We start from the raw sequence: 20,505 nt of genomic DNA on the forward strand, positions 1-20,505 counted from the left end.
GCCGCCGGGGCAGGGACCCGGTGGGGAGAGGGCTGGGAGGCCGTGGGGCTGGGGGCCGGGCCAGCGCAGCCCCGCTGGCCTGAGGCGGCGGCCCGCGACCCCAGCTGCTGCTCTAGCTTTTGGGGGACCCTTCGCCCTCCCCCGCCGGGGAGTCAGCTGCACCCTCCTGGGAGGGCAAGCGGCGAGAGCAGGCGAGTGACCCCGGTCCAGCCCCGCTTGCCTTGTGGCCATCAGGGCTGCTGGCAGCCGGTGTTGCGCATAGAGGCCCCAGAGCCGTTAAGAGCCGGTCTGAGTTGGGAGCTGGCAAAGGAAGGCGGCAGAAGGCGGAAGGAACGGAGGTTTGGCGGAGGGGGCACCCCGAGCCGGGCGGTGGGGCGGTCCGGGCTCTTCCCGGCGGCTCCGGGAGCCGGGAGACCCGCCTGGCGCTCCTATGACTTGCAAAACACGGGCTTCGCTACAGCCCGTCGGTGGGTCGGGTTTTGGCGGGGGGGGGGGCAGGATGACAGCCTGCTCTGGGACCTCCTGGGAGCCCGGAAACCCTCAGAAGAATTTTGTTGAGCCCTCGGATATTTTAATATTGATGTAAAATGTCAGAATCCTGAAAACTATTTACCACTCTCGATGTAAAAATATTTCCACAGAGCAAGTTTTCTCTCTCTTCTAGCGAAAATGAGAGGATGTGGAGTGAGCTACCGAATGCAATTATTTATCTAGATCTGTTGTTTTGCGTACGTAGGCAATAGGTGAGGCAGCAGCACTTTTCCTAGTAGTGTGGTAACACCATGCTACTGCTTTGCTCTTAGTGCAGTGTTTATAAAGCAGGTCTTCTTGCTGCTTCGTATTATGCCCATATCAACCATTAATTTCTTTTTAAAGCCCGTTGATTCTCTCCTGCTGATCAGTGATTCTATCTAGCAAACCTTCATTTTCCCCTTTGTTTTTTAAATGTTGCTATTTCTTATCTTCGGTTGTGTCCCTTCTGGGTAGAGTGTTAATGTAGGTCCTGAGAATTACTGTAGATTTCTTGTTTTTCATTTTCTGTGTTATTATTGCAAAATCTTGCTCTGAATCTCTCGGTATCCACCCAGAGTTCATCTTGGTGCTCAGCCTGCGTTTATCAGTATTTCTCATGCAGGGGAACTTTGTCCCATAGGAAAGCACGGACATAAGAGCTGCCTTTTCTTGTCTAAATTTATTCAGCCTTCTAGATAGTGCATTGTTTTCTGAATGCTGATATGTTTGGTGTTTTTTTTCTCTTTATATCTGTGTCAATATTTGTTTTCTTCAACATAAGCAAGAGATTTTTTTCCCACTTAGCACTAGATTTGCCTCAGGTTTAATTTTTTCTGCCCTTTGCCTTCCAGTGAAGGCATTTATTTGTTTTGGTGGTTTGGTTTTTTTCTCGTGCTGGCCCTCAGTTCAGTTCTGCTTTACTCATAATTTTCTGTACATCCATCAGTGCTATGAGGCTATTGTCACGTGGAGACCTACATACATTTGTGTACTGTGACTCTCGTCCTGTGTACTTCTCAGTATTAAAATTTGTTGCTATTTCCCTGCTAATCTCTAAGAATCGTTTAACAGTGGATGTTCTCATCACCTATGAGCTGTCTGAAATGTTCTCTCGCATCTTCTCTCTTCTTGGACTCCTGTATTTGACTGGATTTCTGGAGGACTGTGCATTCTCAAAACTTGTCGTATCATTTTAAGAGTCTAGGATGCTGTTAAACATATTTTTCTTTTGCATTTATCCAAATGCAAAGAATGGGTCTGTTCTTTGCTCTGATCTAAATCCGGCCTGTTTCTCTGCAAGTGCTTTTGCATACATCTTTGTTCTCCTCTGCCGAGGCTCACCCAGCAAAAGAGGTCCTTTCTCCTGCTGGCACCCTTCCTATGTCCCTTCCTTTAGGACGTTACTGTTATTGCTTTGTGCCCCAGCCTCTGCTATTTCTTCTCATTTATACATCTGGTTGAATAGGTTGTGTGTTTCTCCTGGTATATTCTTTCAGATGCATGAAGCACAACTGTAGTTATGTGATTGCTTCTCATTGTCTCTCCCTTTTTTATCCAAATGCTCTCTTAAAATTCCCGCTAACTCTAAAAGTTCGCAGCATCCACCGCCCATCACTTGTGCAGGAAGCTTCTCTGGGTTATTTTAATGTTGTATTTTGCACTACTCTTGTCCTTGCTATTGCTGATTGATTGCTTAGTTGCAGTTATTTACCTACTCTTAGATTGCTGATACCTCCATTTCAGCTAGTTCACACATGTCCCTTATCTTCTGCTGTGAGGTTATTGATTTCCTTGAAGTCCTTAATTTTCCTTTTTGTTTACCTTTGGCCTCCTATACACGGAGTTCAACTGCAGTGCTTCATGTTAGCCAGAGAGTAGGATACCAGAGTGGCTATGTAATCCAGTGATCACTCAGTGGCTCCCTTAATCTCACTGTTACCTTCTTCTGTGCTTTTCTTAATGCTCACTTTTTCTCTTAGAAGGGATGTGATGGTTTTCTGCACAACTTCTCAGCGCTCTTCCTTGGTACATCTTCAGTATTTTCACACCGGAGGCCTTGGTTCTCGGCATGTTTCATTTGCTGTGAGCCTCCTGGATGGGCTGAAATAGATTACTTAAAATATTTTGGTTCCCTTCTATAAAGCAGGACATCTCTCATACTCTGTTCCTCAGGTGTCCATTTCCCTCAAGCTTTTTGCTTATTTGTTAAAAATAAGGAATAAAGGGAAATACTTGGTAGCCTAAGCAGTAAGTTAGTGGTAAAGATGGTGATTTGTTATGGAACACTTACTGGCCTGTTACTCTTTGTGCTTCTTTGTTCAAACTTCCTTTCACATCAATATCTCCCCTAACTGATAATGTATTGTTTTTTGAAATGTCTCCTATTGGTCTCTTTTAAGTCACTTAAATACCTTGGTGGTATCCTCTCAAAATGGAGCAGAGCTTGTCACGTGCACTATTGGGTTTCCCTCGTGACACAGAGGCAACAAATTAAAATGCTATCACCTTGTAGTAAATTGAAGGCAAGCTAATGTGATGAGGTTCATCCTCTTCTGCTCCACTGTCAATATGTTGTGTTCAGCATTTTAAACTGTTTGGTTTGGGGGGGAGGGAGGGTTTCCTCTCCTGAACTTATGATTGCTCAGTAGACTTTGAATTTATCCCTTGCTTTAAAGTAGTGCCAGCAGAAGTGCTGCGCTGGGACTCATTGTCTTTCAAGAATCTCATTAGAGTTGTGTTGTGCAATTTTGTACTTTGTTTTTCCTTGTGTCCTGACAATATATTTTGCTTTCCCTTCCCGGTTTGCACGCGGTGACTGTGAAGTTGGCATGGCAGCGGCTGTGCCAGCATGATCTTTATTTCCTTTTCTGTTCTTTGTTATGTCGCCGAGGTATAGTGAAAGTCAAACGATCACGTGTGACTCATAAGGTTGTGTGACTGACCAGTGCATCATGATCCCTCTCCAGATGTGTTTATAATGGTCTGGTACTTTGATCTACCACTGTTGTGGCCAAGCTTGTGCTTTGGATGTTTACCCACTGCTGCTGTGGGAACTTGGTGCATTTGGCAGGTTTGCACCCTCATAGGGACACTCGCTGGCTCTAAGGCTGGGCTCAGGCACTGCTCCTTTATTAATGGGTGTTTGTTAATAAGGTGTCAGCGAGTCGCCATCATCAGTGACAAGAAATCCATCCTTTTCCTTTGAGAAGGGGTGGTTTCTAAGCATGCAAAATGTTTGCAATTGCAGTTATTTTTCTCCCTTTCAAAGGCTTCGCTTCTGCTTTAAGTTTTTGAATATCTGATTGTTTTGAGGGACATGAGGAGAAGGACCAGCATTGAGGATATTCTTATTTGAAGTAATGGTGTGGCTTTTTGGATTGCTTGCTTCAGTGCTTGTGCACAATCTGATATTGGTATGGCTTGAATCATAGGTTAGAGGGCAGTCGGTGAACTACACGCCAGAAGGCATGTATTTTATGCATTCCTGGAGACAGTGGAACGTGCAAGAAAATGATCTCAAAAAAAAAAAAAATCCAGCTGATGCTCTTTTTTTCTAAAAACAAGGCTGTGTGGTGGCATGGAGAAAGCTTAGAATTCTTCACTGCTTTTAAAAACACTCACCTAATGGTGAATGAAGAATGATATATATGGTATGCACTCAAACTCTGGTCAGTGTTTCAGTCCTGGAGTGAAAGATTAAAAAAAAATAATTGAACAGTGGGTGAGTTGCTCTTTCTTTAGAGCTTTACCCCTCTGGAACATTTAGTGAAGTAGTATCTAAATGTAATTATCAAAGCAGTTTAATCTTAATTCTTCTGAAGTTCCTCACAAAGTTATTTAGAAGCCCCAGCTGACCGTGATTTGTGTTCCTGATATCATTGCAGGTTTTGGGGAGTTTTTCTAATTGTTTCTGAGCTTTCTGCCTCTTTTGATGTGCAGCCATAACAAACTACAATGGGTATGTGCTTTTGTTAAAACCATTTTAACCCACCTTGTGAAACACATACATGCTTGTCTTCAGCCCACTTCCTAGCCCATATGCAATTGTTTGAGTCATCTCTCGGGCAATCAGTCCCCTTCCTCTTCTCGGCCATGGGAGTTCTGAAACCCCTTGGCCAACTTCCTCTGAGTTTCTTCATACAGGTGGAGGCCTTAAAACTGCTGGTGCAGTCCCAAAGTTAGGCTAGGAAAGAGCGAGCTGCTGGCTTTCCGTGGCTGGCAAGGAAGGTTACAAAACTCAGCTACTGGCATCAAAAGATTGGGCCATCTTCTGATGCTGCTTGAATTAACAAGTGGAAGTTTCTTCAGCCTGTTTCCTGCTGTGGTGTTAGTTTTTTTTCATCTTTGAGATGATAACCAGTGTCATAAAGTGACAAATTTGGTGAGGCTGGGAATAGGAGGGTCTAGACATTGTCTGCTCCGTTCTCTGCTCTCTGAGGCAGTTGTCAGACAGCCGACAACGCAAGCTTCCAACTGAGGCATCGCTGAATTTTTTCACCAATGTTATCAAAATCGTTCACACATCCCAAACTGTTTTCAGTGTATTTTATGCATTTGTAATAGCTTAGTCATGCTGTCTATCTGGGCTCGTCTCTGTGCTCTACAGCAGGAGACTGTTCTGCCTTCTACAGAGCAGTTCTGTACCTGACCTTCCTTTAAAAACAAGCCCAGCTCTGACAAACCAGAGAAACAAAAGCACTAAGATGAGTTGACAGACAAGGAAACAGCACAACTCTGGGATTTCACCATTTCGGCTCAGTTACATGAAGCTGGTGGTTTGCTGACAAGAATCTGCCCCTGCTTGTAGCATCTTTCCATAGACCACAGTGTGATTGCTCAGATCCTCTTTGCTAGCCCTAGGTCTAGTTCCCGTGGCAGGACTACACTGAGGGACTGTGTGAGCTGCTCAGTCTCTTGATTTGTCCATCAAAATGCTTTTTTAGTTTATCTCTTATAGATTCATAGATTGGAGGTCCCTTCCAGCCTGGACCAAAGGTCATCTAGTCCGACCTCCCCGCAGTCAACAGGGACACCCCCAACTAGACCAGGTTGCCCAAGGCCTCGTCGAGCTTCACCTTGAATATTTCAAGGGAAGGGGCCTCAACCACCTCCCTGGGCAACCTGTTCCAGTGTTCCACCACCCTCATGGTAAAGAATTTTTTCCTAATATCCAATCTAAATCTCCCCCTCTCCAACTTAAAGCCATTGCCCCTCGTCCTGTCACTGCAGGCCTTTGTGAACAGACCCTCCCCAGCCTTCCTATAGGCCCCCCTCAGGTACTGGAAGGCCGCTGTGAGGTCTCCCCGGAGCCTCCTTTTCTCCAAGCTGAACAACCCCGGCTCCCTCAGCCTGTCCTCGTAGCAGAGGTGCTCCAGCCCCCTGATCATTTTGGTGGCCCTCCTCTGGACCCGCTCCATCAGGTCCATGTCCTTTCTCTATTGAGGGCTCCAGACCTGCACACAGTACTCCAGGGGAGGTCTCACCAGAGCAGAGCAAAGTGGCAGAATCGCCTCTCTGGATCTGCTGGCAACACTTCTTTTGATGCAGCCCAGGATGTGATTGGCCTTCTGGGCTGCGAGAGCACATTGCCTGCTCATGTCCAGCTTCTCGTGCATCAGCACCCCCAAGTCCCTTTCCTCAGGGCTGCTTTCTAATGCCTCATCCCCCAGTCTGTATTTATACTGAGGATTGTTTCTTCCCAGGTGCAGAATCCTGCACTTGCTTTTGTTGAACCTCATGAGGTTCAACTGGGCCCGCCTCTCCAGCCTGTCCAGGTGCCTCTGAATGACATCCCGTCCCTCTGGTGTATCGACACCACCACACAGCTTGGTGTCATCTGCAAACTTGCTGATGGTGCTCTCAATCCCTCTGTCTATGTCTTTGATAAAAATGTTAAACAGTACTGGTCCCAGGACGGACGCTTGAGGGACACCACTTGTCACTGCAGTGAGAGATTAACAATCTCTTGTTAATGTATGAGGTGCTTAAAGTATGTGTTCTTGCGGTTTACTACAATGAGTTGATCTCCCCATAATTTAAGAGAACTTTCATTGGTTTCTGGATAGTAGTATTATCCCTTCTGAAATGGACTATTATTAAATTTACTAGGAAAAGTTTTAAAAAAAAAAAAATGCTTTTTTTTTTTTTTTGTGGTGTTTCTTTGCAATTCTGCACCTCTGCTTGGTACCTAAAGAGTTCCCACTTTCTTCCCGGTACTATTTGTTCTGGAATTTCATGACCCTTTTTTGAATTTTGAATCCTGATCTCTTGAACGTTTTTGTCAAAATTTAGCCCATTTGTTTGTTGTTAATAACATCTGTAACTTTCAGGGCAGCAAGCAAGATTAACTTGAATTAATTGAAGGATTTATTTCTAAGCCTCTGAATGCATGTCTGTGCCAAAATTTAATATGGTATAGCTAATCAATTTTATTTAGTGTGCTTGTATCCCTTCAATTCGTAGGATTAGTGTTCCCTGCCATCTGCAGGGTGTTATCCTTATCTTCCTGCCACTTCTGAAGCAGTGCATTGTGCTCTGCTCCTTAGGTGACTGCTGAGCTCCTACAGCTCTGCCCCGTCAGCCAGCTGGAGGCAAGTCGTGCTCGACTTCCCCAGAGCTGTCAGATACCACTATCTTTTAAAAAGATCACTATCTTGGGTGTGTATTCGTCTGCCTCAAAGCACAGCTTTTTCTCGGGGAAAGAAATGTAATGGCCTGTCTGCAGTGTGGGGAGAAGGGACGGGGAAGTCATGTTCTGCGTGACTGAAACTGGCGGTGAATGGGTGGTGTAGACATTCCAAGCGTTGAAGCAGAGCTGAGTTTTCCCGAAGGCTGTGGTGCAAAGGACAGTTCCACCCCAATGATGGAGGGATGAGGAAATGAGGTGGGGAACGCTTCGGTTTCTCTTTCGGAAAGCACTGCAGCAGAACAGTCTGTGATGCCTGAGTAGCCCTGAGCGCTGGGGTCTCTGTGCCCAGAGGTAGGACACAGTCTGGGCAGGGCAGGGGGCTCCTCTCCTGCTTTGGAGACACTACTTGAAGTGAGACAGTGAAGTTCACTTTAAATCCACACTGCAATTTTAGCATTTCTAAACCAGCTTACAAATTTGAAGGAAGTAAAAAGGCAAAATAGTCCAGTGTACAGGTGACTATAAAATCTGACTTTCACAGTGAGTCTACAGAAAAAGAAACTACTGTGGTGGCTGTTAGTGTCTGCTTCTTCTTTCTCCTTTGACTTGCTGTGATAATAGTCAAACAAGAGATGAGATCCTCCAGCTACTCTGTTTCTGACAAAACTAGAATTTCCTAGAGAAGACCACAGGGTTAAAGCCCAATTTTTTGGCACAAGCCCTGGGCAGCCCTGGGGGTTTTCACTGACAGGCACTTGGGCAGAAGCTGGAAAGTTTTGAGATGTGATCAGTCTCTCTTCCTGTGAAACAGGCACGGTCAAGATCAGTCTGCTTTCAGTTCGGGGTGTTCTCGCTACAGCAAGAAAGCAAACGACTGTGGCAGCGGCTTTGTCCTGTGGATGCTGACATGTTGCATGCCAGTAAATGCCCTTTTTGACACTGGTCTTAACCCTCTGGGATATTTTTAAAGAAAATGGAATTGAATTAGGGGTTTGCTTCAGATTACACAATGTGATGTTTGGTTACTACATGCAAAAGAACCAGCACAGCATTTACTCACTCCTCCTGAAGCCTGCGGTCTGCTTCTTGCATGCCCTGTGTGGTAGCCACACTGGATGCCAAGTAGCTCTTTCTCTTTAGTTGCGCAAGTCTTACAGTCGTGGGGTTGACCACAGAGCTTAATGCGATCTCCTGAGAAACAATTATAAGGTGAAATTGTGACTGTTTTGTTTACTGGCAATTCTTGGTTTTCATCACCTGCCCCAATCGTTTCACAGCTGATATCCTCTCTGTGGTATAAAAGCTTGTAGTTGCAAATGAGCCTCTTTCCTCTCTTATTCCTAGATTGAAGTTAATTATCTTGCAGCAGTTCGTAGCTGTGTTTCCTTCTCATGGTAGTTTGAACTTTTCATCCAACTGGCATCACAACTATTTCCATCTCTTCCTTTTTAAGAGCATCATTTATTTGGGAAAAAATAATTAGAAATATTTCCTCAGCGTTTCTATGTCCTTAATAGGAAGTTGCTTCCCCAAACCCTCACAGTTTTGCATTTGGAAAAGCTCTCAACTTTACTATGTGCTTCAGTGACTGAGCTCCTGTGTTACTCCACTCTTGAGAGGAGAAATTGCTGGTCTTAATCTTGAACAGTGGCAGAAGCTGGAAAGTGGTTCCTGTAGCTGAAGCCCTCTCAGCTTCTTTATGTGCATGAGGTTTGTGTGTGTGTGTTTTTTTTCTTTTTGCTTGCTTGGCCATGCACTCCATTTCATGGAAAGGAGAGGCCTTTTCCATCATGAGGCAGTGTTATGGTTGGCTGTAACCGAATATTTGAGGGGATGAATCACCAACTCCTGGGCTGCTTATTGCAGAGAAAATGAGCCTAATGCCACTTGGAGCTGGCTTCTCCATTGGCGTGCTCTGTCGGATGATCCAGAGGAGGCCTCTCCTGGGTAGGCTGGGATCCGCGCTGCCGGGCAGGTGCAAATCCACACAAATAGCATTCGTTTCAATGGATGATGATTCAGTCTTTCCCACTGAGACTTCCAGCTGGGGCAGGTTGGTCACTCCGTGCAGCTTCGACTCCTCCATGCATCCCTGTACGTGCTCAGGCCTGAGCCTGGCAGGAGAGCAGCAGCTTTGCTGTGATGGGCATGGTCACGGCCGCTGGTGGAGTGCAGGGACATGGAAGGCTGAGGACCCACCGGTGCTTTTCCCCTGTGTATCCAGCCCTAACAGTGTCTAAGCCTGGTGCTTTGGTTAGGGGAAATCGTGCTGGGGTGGGAGGTGTCCTGTGGGTGCTCTGGGATGAAGAAGGTGTTTGGCACTGGCATTCTCTGCTGTACCCACAGGATCTGCTCAGAGAGAAAGGGTACTTCCTATAGAATAAAAACTTACATTTTGATCATATATTTGGCAATTTTGTAGTCCTGCATCCCAAAGTAGCATCTGATGGCCAGAATTCAGAGTGAATGGACAATGCCTGTTGAAAAGCAGGTACTAGCTGCTGCTGTTACCATTTCTTGCGCTTAAAAATGTGGGGTCAAGTTTTTATTAAAATACTGTTTCAAAGCAAAATAGAAGTGTTATCACTTTTATAAATCTGGCTGCTGTTGTGAACAGCTTTCATTGCCTTGTTATCACTTTCTAAATTTGCCAAAAGTGATGGGATGGGGCTTTCTAGCATTGCAGCACATCTGAATGACACAAAATCCAGCTAATCACTGGGAAAGCGGCCATAGCTTTTAACACAGAGAACCTGTTTTCTTTCCATCCTGTAGCTTTAGTTCTTTATGATCTTTTCACACACCATTGCTTCATCCAAAGGCTTTCAGTTCTGTTTTTGCTTGCACTAATTGTTTAAGAAAATGGTGTTTGCACAATGTCACTGTAGCCCTGACAGCAGGCAATGGGTTTGTGTTCCAGTGGCCTTCCAGGGAAACCCGTTCTTGCTCTTGTGCTGGTGCTTAGGTGAACCTTAGCTGTTACCTCAATGTATTTGAGTTTGATGTAGTATTAAAACATGAAAGGTAAAAGTCACAAACCACACTAAATTCTCCGATACCATAAGCTTTAAGAAAACCAGTGCACTTTGCTAACAACTGGCATGATAACGGAAGACTGCTAGATTTTAAAAGCAGTTGCAGAGACTTCTAACAGTGTAACTACTGAAAAAAGAGTTTAAATGGATTGTGAAAGATTAGTTCTTTTCCTTAGCTGGGTTTTAACAGCAAAACAAACATGTGGCCTTTGTCTCAGGAGACAAAGCTGTTGACTCTCAGGTGAGTGCACCAGGAAAGAGCCTGTTTGTCTGTTATTGTGCACTTGCTGTCATACCCGGCTATAAGTATCTGCTGCCAGGTAGGACAGGGGGCTTATCTTGGCCGATCTTGATACTGCTGTTGTGATACTCTTGGTTTGCTCCTTGAATTTTTTTCTTCTTTTAGATGAAGTCTTTAAAATCCCTCTTTTTTCCCCCACAACACTTGCAAGAAGACTGTTAAGTCTTTTTGGAATTAAAAAAAACATTTTTGTGTCCAGTTCTTGTTGAGAGCAGGGATTTGCAAAAATTAGGCTTGAAGTTAAATTTTAAAATTTCATTCCATCTGTGTATGCAGAGTTTGTTACCTCTTATTGAAACAATAATATATTTCATCTTTCATGATGTCCAAAATGCGTTTGGTTTTGTATGTTGGTTGTGTCACCACGGTCTCCGAGTTTTGGACAGAAGCAGAATTGATCGCTCTTGTCACCTGCATCTCCCTTCTCTGCTGAATTCCCCTGCTCCATCCTGCAGCTGACCTCGACTTGTTTGATGTCTCTGTCCTCTTTATTCCAGCAGTGAGAGTGGGGAGTTGGGGTGGCCAACAGCAGCCTAATGCTAAAGTCACAGTTCATTATAATGTTGTAGAGCCGTTCTTTAAAAATACGCCAGCTCAAATGCAATCTACATTGCTGGTTTGAAAGGTTTTTCCTAAAAAGCTTTGCCTTTGCACTTTAGAACCTCTCTTCATACATTCATACTCTGTCCAGACACGCTGGGCGAGAGGTGGATTTGTAGCAATCTCTTCTTGTACTTTCTGTTCTTAATTATTTAGTCTTTCAGTTTGAGGCTTGACAATGAACTCCTTGTACATGATGGGAAGCAGCAGCCGAGTGAATGCTGTCAAACTCGGCTCTTTACTAAATAAGGGGAGTTTATTCTGTCACTTCTCCCTTCCCTTTATCTAATCAACTTTTACAGTGTACTTGCTTTTATTTTCTGCTGTCCCTACTTAAGGGTGATCTGGAGCAGATATTATTGCTTCCATTCCTCCTGTGAGCAGTAATTTGAGGGGAGGAGCTGCACTGGGTGCTGTGGTGCCTGGAATACCAAGGCTGTAGATACAGATTGGGTTTTCTGTAGCTGTGTCCAGTCCTAAGGATAGTAGGTGGCAACCTGATTTTTGAAGCCTTGAGACAACTTCCCCCGTAAAGGCTGAATGTGGCTGAAAATAGCAGCCTGGCTTGCTGTCATGGTGGGTACAGGGAGGAGCTGGCCTACGCCTACTGTGGAGGCAGTTTCCAAGTGAATTGTTCTTTCTTTTCCCTCTGTCTTCAGGGCCTCTGCAGCATAGTTCCTAAAAGTGAAAGCAGAGTCACCCGTAATGACTCACTGTCCACAATAAAGGCTCAGAGCGCTGCTTTTCCAGAGACAAGGGCGTCTGTGCCCTGGAGAACTACAAGGCATCAAAGCTGCTCCAGCGCTTTTAGGCAAGCTCAACCCTTCCTGGACCAAACGTACTTAAGGGTGAGTTGATCAGAAATGCTTGTCTTTAATCATGCTTTAAGTTGTCAAATAGAAAACCTAGGTTTCAATGATCAGTTGTTTTAATCTTGACTTATGTCTGGTTTTGCTTCCTTGGGTTGGTTCTTACGTATTATTAATCTCTAAAATACAGCTTTTCCATACTTACTTTGATGAGAAGGTAGATTCACTCTGTTAACATTTTCCTAAGTTACAGACCAGCTGAACTAATTCAAATTCTAAATCTGTTTTACATTTTAGTATTATGTTACTAAAATGCCCTTAAATGATCTGGATTCATAAATGCACACTTTTTTTTTTCCTTAGGAAGGTATGTTTTGCATTTAATATAACTAGCTTTTTTTAAAAAAAAAATAAATTAAATACCCTGCTCCCAGCCTTTTAAAGTCATTTGAACAAGTTTTGATGTTACACAATTCTGTGTAAGATCTATGCAGTCTGTATTGGCACCCTCACATCTGCTTTTTACTTGCTGGCAGAGAAGAGAGCAGCTGTACTGGCTCAGGTGGAGAGACTCCTGAGCCTGGTCTTCTACCTCTTGTGCTCAGACTGCTTAGAGAGGAAGGCAAGCGTGTTGTGATGCTGAAACGCCTTTAATGATCTGTGGTCTTAGGAATTTCTTGAACAAGAAGTAAGGATCTTGTAATTTTTTTTGCAATGAGTATCCCTTGAGGTTTTTTTTCCCTAGTTAGCCTTCAGTTAATTTCTTAATACTGAACTTGTCACTGTGCTAAAGGAAGATAATGTGCTTCAAACTACACAAGAGTTTGAGAGCTTGTTTACTACTTTTCCAGTGACTGCTGTATGTCCAGAGGCTTGCTCATCTGGCTTTCCAAATAACATTGTTATGATCTTGTCCCAAGTGGCACCAGCAATTGCTCGGTTGCCAGTTGGCTCCGATGGCAGGGGGCCTTTCATATTTAAAAGGTGGCAACTATCCTTGACTTTCTTTTAATTTTATGGTGTTACATGTCTGCTGTTAAATAGATTATTTAATTGTAGACTGGTAATAACCTGTTACAGGATATTCACCGTAACTTCTACCTTAAATGTTAAAATTTATTCTTAAAAGAATAGCATGTGTTTAGTCTTAAAGTGACTTATTCTGGCATGCTTGAAGGGCATAAGTAGTTAAATGATGTCTTTTGTAGGGCTTTATTTTAGCTGAGACTTTATGTGATGTCCTGTAGAAATAGACCCTCTGGATTGAAAAATGTAATGAAATCCTTTTGAATCCTTTTGCTCTGACTGGCATTCTCAATTTAGTGATTTGGAGGGACTGCCCTAGAACTGCAGTTTCTAGTGGGCCTGTATTTGATCCGAACCATTTGAATCAAGAACAAAAGAATGACTGAATTAGTCTTCGTTCCCAAAAAGGGAAGGTTGCTTTGATGCTACATCCAAACAAGCATACAACCTCCACAGAAGACACCCTTTTCAGAATCCCAGTTAGATTTGTAGGCATTAATATGGTGTCTGTAATCCTTATTTCAGGGTTGGTACTTGGTGCTTCTTTGGGTGAGAATCTAGTTGATGTATGCATGTTCTAAAAAGACGTGTTTACGCACAGATGGACAAACCAGTTCACTGCTAAATCTATTGTTTGTTGAGATAGGCCATAACTGTAAGATTAGTTCTTTACAATTTTGCCTATTTTGTAGAGTCTGTCTGGAAATGATACTGAATATTCCTGTTAAGAAATGAGAACCTTGAATGTACAGCCTTTATTTGGGCGGCGTAAGCAATAAGTCTTTATAAAGGGTAAAGAACAAATGAAACTGGTTTGTTAATACTTAAAGGGTAGTGGTGTGCTAGACTTAACAACAAAGTTGTTCCTCTGCATCCAAACCCATGGAAGAAATAGATAATAATAAGGAGTGTAGAAAGGAATGGTGTTCGGGCGAGAGCTACTGGCCCAGTGAACTTCCTTCTCCTCCCTTTCTCCCTCCTTGCAACAGACTTTGGGTACAAACCTTATGCTTCCTAGGTGCTTCGTCCACCAAGACTGGTTCTGTTTACTAATATTGGAATTCTTCTGTTATTCATTAGAAGCAGTAACACTGACTCTTGTTTTGGGTTTGCTTTTTCAGACCTCCTTCTGGATGACCAATGTGTATTTTAACCGATTATATCGGAAACTAAGTCTCCAACTTCCCATTCATTCCAGCTGGTAGCAACGCTTATAATGCAAATAAATCACGCTTCAGGATCACATAAACATTACTCTTAAAACTTTCTAGATGATTGTAGTTGCTTTGGCTGTGTTCTATGCTAGCAGAAGCCTTCTCCGAGGTTTACTGTTGACTCTAGAGCACCACATTCCCCGTTTACTGGGAGCCTTGGGGGCAAGCAATATGGGGAACTCGTGTGTCTGCCGTGATGACAGTGGTGCAGAAGACAATGTGGAATCTCGGAGTCGGCAAACAGAGAACAGCAGAGTACACGTACCTGAAGCAAGAAGCCACCCAAGGGACCCTGTCCGTCCACCCAGGAGGGGTCGAGGGCCTCACGAACCAAGAAGGAAAAAACAGAATGTGGATGGGCTAGTACTTGATACACTGGCTGTAATTCGGACGTTAGTAGATAAGTAAGTACCTCCTCAAGGAATAATTCAACATGAATGAAAATGTTCTTGTCTTCTCTCAAACTGTGGCTCCATCCTCTCACCGATCTACACCTGACCCTCCCTGAAGCAGCTGCGTGTTTCCAGCTGGATGCTTAGGAGAGGAGCACCTTCCCTAGGTAACAGAAGTAGCTCCTGATGCCCAGGTACAGACTCTTCCAGGAGCTGAGGACCTTTCTCACAGTTCCTGTGTGGGCCTACACCCAGGTGGGGTGAGGAGTGTGCTCAGTGGTTCTTACCTGCCATAGATACAGTTTAGGAAGCGATGAATGCTCCGGAGTTTGGTAACTTCTCCTAAAAATCAGTTGTTTTGCAAGCTTTCTGTTTTCAGGCTGTATTTACTTCTTTGGAAATGGTTAAGCAAAACTGAGAGTTTTGATCTTTGTTAGCGTGTATAAACAGACTGAGGTTTTCTTTCCAGTTATAAGTCTGCCTACTTTTTAAAGACCGCATGTTGTGACTGTTCAACTCACGATCCTGGTATTGCATTCCTTGCATACTCAAAGCAGCCATTAAGGGTGTGGGGGATATTTATGGATTCATCCTTTTTTTTTTTTTTGGTTTTGTGTTGCTTTCTGCCAGGCTTTAAAAGGACCTTCAAAATGATGGATTAAGTTAGCTCATTGCCTCTTGGGTTAGGTGCAGGCTAGGAATTGGAAAAGCCAAAACAGAAGGAAAAACGCTATTTTAGCTTCACAGCTGGGGTTTGAATTTAAGGTGGATAAGGCTCAGGACAAGTGATCCTTGATCAATGTACCTGCATTGTTACTCTGGAATGGGCATGCAGAGGAGGAGTTTGCCTTCCTGTTGTAAAATCCTTTAAATAGAAATATCAGGGCATACTTTTTTTGCCTGAACATTTAAATCTAAGAGGCTTTTTAAACAGGTATTATTTTGTGGTCTGTCTTCAAATAATTAAGTTAAAATCATGACAAAAAATTTTTTGGAAAGTCTCTCCCTAATCTCTCATTCCTTCCACTTTCCCCTGTTCGGCTCTTTGAGCTGTTGCCCAGTGCTTTAGTGCGTAGTTGATCCTGTTCCTGTGGGTCTTGCAATCTGTGTTGTAATCTTCTAAGCACTTTCCTCTGCTGCTGTGGGACAATAAGCATAGTTCCTGGAGTCTTGCTTCTTACAAATTCCTGAAGCTACTGTATTTTTTCATACAGACCCCAGTGAAATGTTTCCTTAGACTCACATAATCAGGTAGGTTGGACCTCTTGAAGTTCTTCCATTCCAGCCTCCTGCTTAAAACCCAGGTCTAATGGGAGCAGGTGGCTCAGGGTCTTACCCAGTCAAGTGTCGAACATCTTCAGAATACAGATATTTTCCACCTCTTTGGGTCCCTGGTCCAGTGTTTGACCAATCCCATGGTTTAAAATAAATATTTTTAAAAGCTGGAATTTCCCATGTTCCAGCATGCCCCTGTTGCCGCTTGTCCTGTTGCTGTGCTCCTCCAAGAAGATCCAAGGGGCTCCAAGGCCCTGTCCTCTCTGCTGTTTCCCATGACATAGACAGCAATGTGATTTCTCCTCCTTTCCACCACCTCCCTCTCAAGGATAAACAAACCCGTTTCTCTTACCGCCTTCTTGTATGTCACCTTCTCCAGCCCTCAACCACCTTGGAAGTCCTCTGCCAGACATGCTGCCCTATAGCAATGTCTGTCTCATCCTGGGGAGCCCAAATGTGGGCTGTACTGTTAACTGGTTTCCATTGTGTCATACTACAGCAGTTGGTAAGACACAGCTGGTTTTAGAACACAGCTAAATATTACAAGTTCTTGCAGATAAGACCAAGACCTGTGGCTATGAATAATGGAGGGTCTGTTGATGAGGCAAGCTATCTAAATGGGCCTGAAAAACATTTAGGGAGCCTTTCTGCCTGACATGAAGCTAATGATAGCCCTTGATTAATAGGAATGCTCGCTTGGAGGAAAAAAAATTCCATGTCTGGAAATCTTGGGTTTGGGTGTACGTGGGACACTAGCAGTAAGCATGTCCCATTATCACCCATTCCTCCTAGAGCCCGACTTCTTAGTTTTGAAAACACCACAACTGAAGGAGATGGTGGGAAAGCTGATAAATATATTCTCATGTCAAAAAGTGTGCAAGAATAAAGTCAAACTAAAATGAAAATATGTAATTTAACAGCAGGTTGGAAATACGGGCTTCAGTATGACAGTACAGCCTTAAAGAGCAAAAGACAGCAATCAAAGAATGGAAGGCAAAACCCTTTTTCTGACAATTTATTTTCTAAATTCTATACTGAAAGTTAATACGTGGAGACACTGAGATGAATTGTAAATTAAGTTGTTATACTGTGATCTGCAATGAACAGTTTGTTTGGGTTTTCTTGTTGGTTTTTATTTTTTTTTTTAATCCAATCTCCAAGTTCAGACCTAAAACATACCTGACAAATGCTTTTTTTTCCCCCCTCTCATATCTAGAAGGAAAGGAGTTACTTTTCTGAGGAAATGAAGGTTAAGTACTAATTTTTGGAGTTTGTATAAAGTGCTGCCTAACAAATTCAAAAATTAGCAAAATGACTGTTTGGTTTCCAAATATGAGGAAGGTCGCGGCTGGAGGGGATGGCTGGAAATTGTTTAAAATGGCAAATCTGTGGGACAGGCTTTGCTTAGGTGCAGAACTGCGATCACCTCTTACCCAGGACAGAATCGGAAATCTTGCTGATAAAAACTTCCTCCTTTATTTATTATAGCCTTCACTTGCACTTATGGTAGTTTTTTCTTCTTTGAGTCTTTACATCCTTTCTCCTGAGGTAACTCTGCATTGTTGCACTGCTTTTTTCCTGCTGGGGAGATCAGTTTCCAGCATAAAGGCAAAGGGATGGGTGGGGATATTTGTTTCCAGTGTTATGGCAATATAAAAATGTGTTTAAACTTCAGCATTTTCTTGTGTAAACATGAGTGTTAATTTTTTGGTAAGAAAAGCACGTATTTTAAACATTTTAGTCAAAACTGAGATTTTTCTTTTATAATTAATCCTAAAAAAGTAGGTAGCTTTATCTGCACGATTAATCTGTGTTGAAATTCTCTAAAATTCCTCTGTATTTAGCATTTCTGGTTTAATTTCAGGTGTGTGTGATAGAAATGGAGCATGGCACATCCCATTCGAAGCTGGGGGTTAATTCACAGTGCCTCAGTAGCACTGAATAAAACATTTGGGACCTGCTACTGCTGCATAAGCTTTTTCTGGACCTGGAGATGCTTAACTGAGACCTTGCTTTAGGTGCAAGCACCTAAGTGCCTGCTCGGAGAGAGGCTGGCCATAGGTTCTTGCCATTGCTCCAGCAAACCAGACTGAGGAACTGATCTGACTGAACTTTTCATGTTGGAAAGGGAATTGGGTTAAATGTCTTCAGTTACACTGCCTTAACTATTTCTTTCAGCTCTTGTTAATGAGTTTGATGTCTGGCTTGCCTTCCAGTTTTGTAGGGTTTTTTAAAATACTTGTATGTTTAGCGGAGGATTTCTGGGAAATAATCATGTTTGAGCTATGTCCCTTGTGTTCTGCTCTTGGTTCATTTCATGACCTCTGACACAGAGTCTCTTGTTTGCTACTCCAAGGAACCCTGCTAATGAATAGCTCTAAGCATAAGCATTGTGTCCAGCTTTTAAACATGCAGATATGGATCACCATTTCATTAATCAGCTATTGTAGATACCCAGATGTTGACTTTGAGCCAGAGGAAGGCTCAAGTCCCATCTGTGTTTCGGATCTGAAAACGGCATGAGCAGTCTGCAGCCTGTGTAACTTCCTCTTGTTAAATACTTACTGGATTCATTTTCTGTCTGTTGTATTATCATTTTATTTGGTGTATTATGTTGATGGTTGTGCATAAATTTTGACCTGTCTAATATCTCTTTCAGTGACCAGGAGCCTCCTTATTCAATGATCACGTTGCATGAAATGGCAGAAACAGGTATCAAGGCACTGTGTTGGGCATTTCAGTTGTGACTCCAAAGCAAACCAAACAAACCCCAAAACCTCTTTCTTGCAAAGAAAAATACATGTTAGCAGTATGTATTATGACTTGCTGTAGTAATGTGAGATCCAAAACAAGTTCTGCCCTTCAGAAGCTTTGCCGAGTTCGTTGCATTTGCTTGAGTTTTTTGAACTCTGTTAAACTTCCCACGTGAGCTCTCCGGAAGCAGCCAAGGGATGGCCACAGACACGGTGTAATGGCATTAAACCCTAAGCCACAAAGAATGTCTGGTTGCAGTAAGGCAGAAACAACCCATGTATGTATCTAGACATGTTTTAAGCCCGTGTGCTCCACTGTTGGCAAACAGCATATACTTTTTGTCTTAGATTTTACTGTCCTTAGACCCCTGCTTTATTGATGTAGTTGTGCCAACCTCATCCCCAAGTGGTCCTGCAAGTGGAGCCCTGTTTGTGCAAGGGCTCTTTTATCCTCCTTACAGTAGGAGAAATTCTCACAGCTCAAGACCTCCACCAACTTAGGTCAATGTTTAGGTGAATTTTTGTCTCTCTCGGTAGAGCTGGTACTGGTCTCAGGAAATGTATTTCTGTATCAAAATAAATTAATCAACTTGACTAGGTGTTACAGCACTTCAGTAAATGTTTTTCAGGGGAACGTGCTAACAAAACTCAAACCCCAATCTGTTACTTGTATTTTCTTGTCATTGTCGAAGGGAGCACCAAGTCTCTTCAGCCTCTCTCACCTGTATGCAGATGCAGACACTGCGTTATCTAAGGGAATTAGTTTCTTGTAAATCTAAATCTGTTTACTTTATTGGTAGTTTAACATCTTGTATGGATTGTTGTTTACTTGCAAGTAGAAGCCCTTGTCTACTCATTAAACAGAGCTGCTCCTTAGGAAAGCAAACGTTCTTTAGACTACCAGGTGTGGGACAACTAGTGCAGTTCCTCTGAGGTCCATGTTGAGGGAATTCAAGAAGAGAGCTCTGATTCTGACTGAAAGAAATACTTCTTTAGCATCATTATGGATGCAGCATTTAACACTTAAGAGTTGACATTGGACACAGAACTCTTGGCTATGACACTGGAACAAAGCGCTTGTCCGTACTGGTCATGAGTGTTCCTTCCTAATGCTAGTGGCAACTAAAGGATGCTCTGGCCTGGGCCAGACTGTTCTCCAAGCAACAGAGGTGTTTGCTAGTACACAAGCTGCTGCAAACTTTTTTTTTTCCTTGAATTTAAACTTCTAACTTACTGTGAAATAAGGCATTGATGTGAAAAGTAAATTATTTTTTTTCCCTAGTGTCTGTAAACTCACTGGGTAATTTTGAGGGTTTTTCAATTTACATTTAGGGATGTATTTTGAACACTTCAGAATCGCAGTGTTAATTCTGAGCGTTACTTCTGTTTTGTGGTTGACAGATGAAGGCTGGTTGGAAGTTGTCCAATCTTTAATTAGAGTTATTCCATTAGAAGATCCTCTGGGACCAGCTGTTATAACCCTACTACTTGATGAATGTCCGTTGCCAACAAAAGTGAGTCTAAAGCGTATGTATTTATCTGCAGCTGAATTTTAGTTATTTGTGGTGGCCACACCCGTGATGGCTTCTGGGTGGGTTTCACCAGTGAGGCAGGACTGTGAGCCGTTCAAAAAAATGGGTGTAACTTGAACTTTCAGTAATTTTGGTGACTTGGTATCTAACTGCTACTCAATGCTAGAAGCACTGTAGGGAAAAATGAAAAATCAAGATAAATCTGGTCCATGGTGAAGAACAAGAGGCCTTTGGTCTTTAGCTGCTTTTCCTGCTGCCCTCTCCCGCTGTGTGGAACACGCGTGCAGTGCGGTGAGGGTGTGCAGGGGCAGCAGGAGCAGGACAAGTTCTGCTGTCTTGTTCTCAAGTTCTGGAAGCTGCACATTCGCAAGTCACTGTTGAATTTGTTCCTGCCCTTCACATAAGGAATAAAACACAACTGGGAGTG

The 20,505-nt window shown here is 43.2% G+C and overlaps 1 protein-coding gene across 1 annotated transcript in view; it reads left to right on the forward strand.

The window, feature by feature from the left end:
• The window catches only part of RSPRY1 (ring finger and SPRY domain containing 1), a 41,501-nt gene that overhangs the window by 327 nt on the left and 20,669 nt on the right, over nt 1–20,505 (forward strand). Inside the window, exons 2-5 of the mRNA XM_074151964.1 lie at nt 11,737–11,925; nt 14,034–14,530; nt 18,453–18,505; nt 19,948–20,060. Coding sequence (XP_074008065.1) covers nt 14,184–14,530; nt 18,453–18,505; nt 19,948–20,060 — 513 coding nt within the window. The 5' untranslated portion in view covers nt 11,737–11,925; nt 14,034–14,183. The remainder of the gene's footprint in view (nt 1–11,736; nt 11,926–14,033; nt 14,531–18,452; nt 18,506–19,947; nt 20,061–20,505) is intronic.

The sequence above is a fragment of the Numenius arquata genome, chromosome 8 (genome assembly GCF_964106895.1).
Source record: "Numenius arquata chromosome 8, bNumArq3.hap1.1, whole genome shotgun sequence".
Classification (NCBI taxonomy): Eukaryota; Metazoa; Chordata; class Aves; order Charadriiformes; family Scolopacidae; genus Numenius; species Numenius arquata.